The 7,664-nt window shown below is 32.6% G+C and overlaps 1 protein-coding gene across 1 annotated transcript; it reads left to right on the forward strand.

Annotated features, from left to right (window-relative positions):
* Nucleotides 1–5,782: 5,782 nt before the first annotated feature.
* On the forward strand, nucleotides 5,783–6,991 carry LOC108371424 (putative nuclease HARBI1; the record flags this gene model as incomplete). Its single annotated transcript, XM_017626983.1, has 3 exons — nucleotides 5,783–5,813; nucleotides 5,875–6,109; nucleotides 6,168–6,991. Coding segments are annotated over exons 2-3 (1,026 nt in total), but the record flags the coding sequence as incomplete, so codon positions are not given.
* Nucleotides 6,992–7,664: the final 673 nt, after the last annotated feature.

The raw sequence follows: 7,664 nt of genomic DNA on the forward strand, positions 1-7,664 counted from the left end.
TGTTTTTGATCAGCTGTTTTCCTGTTGGCAAATTGCTGTTGGCAAAAATTTTTCCAGCAGAAACCAGCAGCTTCCCCTCAAAATGAAATGTCAGTTTGCTCTCTCAATTTCCCCTACTTTGCAAGTTTTTTGCGTACGCGAACGCAAAAACTTGTAAGTTTTGGTTAAACATGAACAATTAACAGCTACGCGAACGAACCTATTATTGCAATGAAAAATGATATTAAAAGTGAGATTTCTAGTGAACTCAAAAAATGTGGTGAAAACGTACAAAATATGCAGCCAAATAATAGTAATAGTGATGTTGAAATGTCTTATGCACAGGCAGCCAAAATAAATGAAAATAAAATTGTCATCAAACCAATAAACAAAAACCAAAAGTAAAGGGAACCAAGGAAGCGCTAAAAAAAGTAATTGAAACTACCGCTGTCTTTGTTAAGACTGTAAAAGAAATTAATAGAGGAGGTATAGTTCTGGAGTGCAAAAATAAAGACACATGTGAGCAAGTGCATCAAAAATTAAAGCAAACCATAGGAACTGAATACGAAGTTGAAAGAACTAAAGGAAAAAATGAAATAAAAAAGATTTTCAAAGTAGTTGGACTAACTGAAAAAATAGGTAACGACCGCATTATTGAATGTTTAACGAAGCAAAATGATGAATGTTTAGGGAAAGAGTTTAAAATATTAAAAGTCTACGAAAATAGAACACGTAGAGAAGAAAATTTTAATATTCTAATAGAAACAGACGCATTAACCTGTGAAAATGTTATTAACGAACAAGGTTAAACATTGAATGGGACACTTGCATGGTATTCGAACATATTAATGTTATAAGATGTTTTAAATGCCTGGGTTACAAGCATAAATCGAGCGAATGCACTAATAAAAAAGCATGTAGTAAATGCGCGGGTAACCATGATGTGAAGGATTGCAATTCTGAGATCATACGGTGCGTAAACTGCTGTGAACTGGTACAGAAAAAAGTGATTGACGGAAATGTTAATCATTATGCAATTTTATTAAATATAAAACAAAAATTAATTACTCACGTGATAAAAATATTTGGTTTTTACTTTTAGAAATTGGAAATATTACTCCTAAATATCAAGTAGGTGTAATATATCATTCACCAAACTCTAGTGATGCGGATTTCATTACTTATCTTAGCGAAGTTATGAATAGCAACTACTCAGTTGAGAACACTGTAATTATTGGATAGATCCCCCCTTCGTCAGTGAAATGAAACTTTTTATTTTTGAATTATTAACACAATACTGTTTTACCCGTCCGATTTATAATTTTTTTTATTTCAGACTGATGACAAATTATCTTTTAATGAATATATAAAATTATCGGTTGGTGGATTATGTATTTGAATATTTGCGAAATACACTAGGCCATTTTGCTTAGTTCCCCACAATGTTGGGAAATAAAATTGTTTCTTCAGTACGAAATCTATACAAAAACTGTACTTTTCGACTGTAAATTGTATCGACTTTTTAATTTGCTCATATGCATGCATGCATACATAGATTCCCTTCAAGACCAATGATTTGATGGTATTCACGGGAAAGTTTATGTAGGCACATTTACATAGTTTACACTTTTAACATAAATGTCAAGGCAGATATTTTAAGATACACTTCTTAACAAAAAAAAATTTTTAAGTTATTATGAATGGATAAAAGAGACATCTTCTTTGAATTCAGTACTAAAACTTGACATTTAAAGAGCTTATCAAAACTTTATACATGTTAACTAGATTGGCCATTTATCTTAAAATTATATAATTTTAATTATTTGTTTATAAAAATGCAGTTTACAATTTAACAAAACCCGTATAAATCCAAAGTTTAATCTTTGCGCAACGTTAAAAAAATCAACAAACTTTCGTACAGCTTTTTAATTAGATTTCCTAGTAATACATATTTTGAGTATGCAGTTTTGTAGCCCGATCAATTCAAATAAAGCGCAAGTTTAAAATACTCATTTCCTTCATTAAACAAATCGTCGAACATACGAAGATAATATGGAAGAAAATTACCGACATCGTCAAAAATGTGCCAGACATCAACTGTAAATCACAGCTACTTTAAATTTGCACTTTACTAGACTAAAATTGGCTGAGCTAAAAAACTGCAAAATATTAAGAGATAAAATTGAAATAGAAAGTTCGAAATTTTTACGAAAGTTTGTCGATTTTTTTTTAATGTTGTTCAAAGATTAAACTGTAGCAGTGAATTTTCAGATTTTTAAAACCGTATGGTAATTAAATTTTTTAAATTTAAATAAAGCATGAAGACCCAATGGAATAAACGAGTAGATAAAACATATATATCGGTAAAACTGGCACATACATAAATATATGAAAGAATGTACTCAGGCGACGCCTCTAGCCATTGTGTGTCACAGATTTAAGTTATCGATGGAATTTTTTTTTCTTCCCCCCCAAAGCCAAATCCTGGCTACGCCACTGATGTTTACACAAAAGTATCTCAGAGATCTCTTCAAATATTGAAATTATCGATAAATAATTTTCTATACTTCCCAATTTCGCATACAAATTTAAATTTCAAGAAATAGAAACTGATGAAGTAATAAAAATTGCTGGTTCTTTCAAAAATAGAATTGGAGGAAAAAAACTTTTATCTGAAGGAGTCATAAGAGATGCAGTAACTTATTTAGGATTCTGCTACATGCAGATAGTTAACGAGAGCTTAAAGAAAGGTACTTTTCCAACTTCTTGGAAAACATCCACTGTCGTTCTAATAGAAAAGGTTAAAAATACCATTAAAGCCGATGAGTTGAGACCAATAAACACACTACCAAATGATGTAAAAATACTTGAATGTGTAGTAAAAAACCAATTAGTACAATGCCTCGAATCTAATAACATATTAATACCACAACAGTCTGGATTTCGCAAGAAGCACTCATGTAAAATTGCCCTGAATTTGGTAATAGCTCACTGAAAAGAAGAACTGAGCAAAAACAAATACATTATTGCTGCTTTATTAGATTTGAAACGTGCCTTTTAGACAATAGATCAAGACCCAAGAATGATAGAATACAAGATTGCGCCAATGAGAGAGGATTTCTGAGCGTAATTTTTGCGTGACGTCATCTTGGTGCAATTGCGAGAGAGAAATGCCAAAACGCATATAAAAATATGTAAACAATGCAGAAAAATATGTTAATTTTAATATTACATGGCCCAATTTTGCAGGAATCAATAAATATACAAAGATTGATTAATTAGGAACACGTAGAAATAACTTTGGACATGTAGCCCTTTAGTTAAGTACGATTTTTAGCACATGAAAAAATGGATGTATTAACAGTGTTTGCAATTTCATGTAGACCAAAAGGAAGGTGTGCAGCAAAGTGGATTTTTGGACTCGCCATTGTAAAAAGCCATGCACAGTGCATATTTATATTTGTGGACGGTACCCAACCACCATAAACTCCACAGCTTTTATTTGATAACTTTGTACCATTTCCGAGAGGATGCATGAGTGTGGCTTCTTTGGAAACAAATATTCTATGTAACTAAAACATAATTTATAGCTGAACTTTTAAATGCATAATAATTTGGCCACTGTTTTGTATTAGGTACGTAATAGCGCGGTAAGATGCCGCTTGAATTAGCGCCTGGCGACCTTATCCACTTGTGCATTACCTCATACCAGCACTAAAAATATTATTTTCAATATCTTCAATAGTGAAGTGCTTCATGCACACATAGTTCGATTTGGTGTTTAATGCATCTCCTCGCCAGCAGAACTGCTTCCACTTTTCCGCCAGATTTGCGTCCGTAGGAAACGAAAACAAAACTTATATCGCACGCTTTCCTTTTGTTTTTACTATTACACTTTGCCACGGCACACTTCATTTTGCTTTGTAATGTCTCAATAATTGTTTAAAACCACGCAGAAATATTAACGCACATATATTAAAATTGTTATTTGGTTTTTTCGTATGCTCACAATCAACAATTGCACCAAGATGACGTCACGCACACAGCTGATTCTGTCAAAATCACAAAGAGCGGATTAGCGGTACCGCGATTGGCGCAATCTCTATTTCTCTCAATCGTGATCAAGACGTATTATTGAGAAAGTTGTCCAATATAGGAATAAAAGGTATCGAACTGAATTGGTTTGAAAGTTTTATATAGAATCATGTGCAAAAAACAGCGATTGGATCGTCGGTATCAGAAGAAAGAAAAGTAATGATTGGGCTTCCATAAAATTCAGTGTTAGCACCTATTTTATTTAATATTTATATTAATGATATTTCACACAGCATTAAGTATGGCGATATCAATCTCTTTGCCGATGATACAATTATAATGATAAGTGGGGAAAATGTAAATGATATTGGTTCAAAGCTTCAAAACGATCTGGATGAAATATGTAATTGGCTATGCTTAAATAAACTCAAAGTAAACATCAGCAAAACCAAATTTATGGTTATATCTAGAAGAGGCCTAGATAATAATGATTTAGGCCATTTAAATATAAACCAGTAAACATTAGAAATAAATATTTATATTAAATATTTGGGTATAAAAATCGACCAAAAGTTAAACTTTAATGATCACGTCGATTATACTGTGAGCAAAATAGCAACGAAGTTATACTTCATGCGACGTACGTGTAAATTCTTAAACAGAAAGTATAAAATAATGGTATACAGAGCTATAATAGAACCCCTACTAAATTATTGCCGAACTATATTATTCATAATTAATGAAAGTAAGATTTATAAATTGCAAAAGCAACAGAACCGAGCAATGAGATTTATTCTTAGAAAACGTTATGACACCCCAATCAGAGACATGTTGGCGGCCCTCAATTGGTTAAGTGTTAAGCAACAACACTTCTATTACACTATGAAATTCGTTAAAAGCATTATAGATGGTAACCTGCCAGAATATTTAAAAGGTAGAATAAAGTATGGCAATGATATACATAACAAAAACACCCGTAAAAAAACTACTTTAACTTACCAAGGTTTAAATGTGAGTCTGATAAAAGTAATCTCTATTATAAGGGTCTAAAATGTTATAATGAATTACCTAATAGTATTACCCAATGTTAAAACATAACTAAATTTAAAAGAAAATTATTTGCATACTGTAAGACTGTTTCAATATAACTAATGTGTTCTATCTCTATCCTCGCTAAGATCCTGTTGCCATTTACTTTTGTCCCGTGAAATTTTAAATGTATGTATATAAATGAATTCCCTAACAAATAGTCCTATTAGGCTTAAGTATTGCCTTTTTAATGCTAGGTTAAGCTTATAATTAAATATTGTTGTATGTAAGTGTATTAGCTCCAAAATGGTATTGGCAAGTAAATCGTTCATGACAATATCAGCAATAGTCATTGGCATTCCAAAGGTTTTAGAATAGAATTTATTGTTACACACGAAGTAATTATTGACCTTGAGACAAAAGTCTAGAATATTTTGGAACTTGTGCTTAGGAATCATTGTCATATTTTCTATTTTTTCCCATTTTTTCATAATTATTCTTGAAGCTAAGACTAGCCGTATTCGTTTCGTCATCCGTTAGCTAGTGGCGAATCGATGAAGCAACTGGCATAGATAAACATACGTTGGCAGCACTGAAAAAGATATGCCAAAAGTTACATTTGTTTGGGAGCACTTAATGAGTTGCTTGGCAGAACTGAGTTATTTAACAGTTCATAATGAAAACAAATCGGGGAAAAAATATTTAAAATTTAAAATTTTTTATTAAATTTACATTTAAAACGAAAAATTGACAACGAGCGACTAACTTTGGTAAGAAATTGCTTTTATTTGTAATTGAGATGTACAAATGCAATCTAAAATAACTTTTCAGGTTTCCCAATGGTTTGAAAATGAAGAAGTGCTCATGAGCGGGAGTGCAGGTGTATTTGCGGTCTTAAACACCATCCCTTCCAGCTCCAGCTCAGACTCTTCATCAAGCTCAGAAGAGTCCGAACGAGAAGAAGCAAGTAAATGCTCAAACTTTTGCGAAGTTATAGAAGGATATTCAGAAAAAGAATTTAAATCGCACATGAGACTTCGACGATCAACTGCCGAATATTTGATCGGTAGGCAAGCCAAATGGTTTTAATTTATGGCACATATATTTACCGCAAGCTTTTACAGAGAGATATGTAAGCAGTGTTCTACCAAAAACCCACTCTGGCGGTAGGGAAAGTGTGCCATCAAGGAAGAAAGTGTTGATGTTTATTTGGTACATCAGCAACACCATAACATTTCGACAACTTGGCAACCTATTTGGAGTATCTCAGCCTACTGGTTGGTCTGTTGTAAACAACGTTTCAACATGGATGGTATCACGAACGGTAGACACGAAAAGGAAATTTAAAGAAAAGAGTGGAATACCGGGAGTTATTGGAGCCATTGACTGCACGCATATTCGCATCAAAGCTCCAAAAGAAAATAAGGAATGCTATTTTGATCGGAAGCATAGCTACAGCTTAGTACTTCAAGCAGTAGTGGACGCTGATAAAAGATTTACCGACGTAAATTGTGGTGAGCCTGGATCACTTCACGACAGCAGAGTCCTTCGAAGATCTAACCTGTTTTTTAAAGCGCAGTCGGAGCCACGAAGTTTATTTCCAAACGAATCCTTCATTTTGGGTGATTCTGCATATCCTTCAACAAGCTGGTTAGTACCACCTTATAAGGATTACGGCAACTTGAGCGTATCGCAACGAAATTTTAACAAAGTGCACTCTTCTACCCGCATCGTTGTAGAAAACGCCTTTGGGTTATTAAAAACTCGATTTAGAAGATTGTTACATTTTACAGAACAAACCAATTTATGTTTCGTTGTCAATCTAATTGTTAGTGCCTGTATTCTCCATAATATTTGTATAACATTTGACGATTTAGATATTGAAATTGCCCAAAACGAATACCTTGAAAATAATATGGAAGATGAGCCTCTTACAGGCAATCACCATGTAAATTGTAATCGAAGAGATGTATTGTTTGCTTATTTGCAGGGGCAAAATTTGATTTAAAAACTAATAAATAAGTATAGGTTCGGGCGAAACCGAACTTTATACACGCACGTGTTAAACATCTTTTTTCGCATTTTTTATAAACTTCTTAACTTCGAATTAAAAGCAGGTGTTTTTATTCCCTACTTCAAAAATTTTCAATATATTTCCTTTTTGTACCAAGGACAATAGCTGTACCGTTTGGTAGAAATTGATAAATTGGTTACCGGGATACACATACATATCTAGTCATAAGTTGGTGACGCCACGCCCATTTTCCAAAAATTTTTGATAGTAATATTTGCTGCTAAGAGGTTATTGTAAATAATTGTTATGCGAACAAAGTTGTAATATCCTTGTGCACAAGCACGCTCGGATATAAAAGGAAAAATTCGTGTATTAAATTTCACAAAAAACTAATTTTATTAAGCTACATATATAAAAACTAAATCACATTCAGTGTAACAAAAATAAATAAATAACTGAATTCAATAAAAAAGTTACATAGTGAATATGATAATTATACCCGAGCGCACTTGTGCACAAGGGTATATTAATTTTGTTCACATAACGGTTGTTTGTAACAGCCAAAACGAATCGAGATAGATATAGACAAATGTATACATAAATGATC

The sequence above is a fragment of the Rhagoletis zephyria genome, unplaced genomic scaffold (genome assembly GCF_001687245.7).
Source record: "Rhagoletis zephyria isolate East Lansing unplaced genomic scaffold, Rhagoletis_zephyria_1.1 Rzeph_scaffold_04969, whole genome shotgun sequence".
Classification (NCBI taxonomy): Eukaryota; Metazoa; Arthropoda; class Insecta; order Diptera; family Tephritidae; genus Rhagoletis; species Rhagoletis zephyria.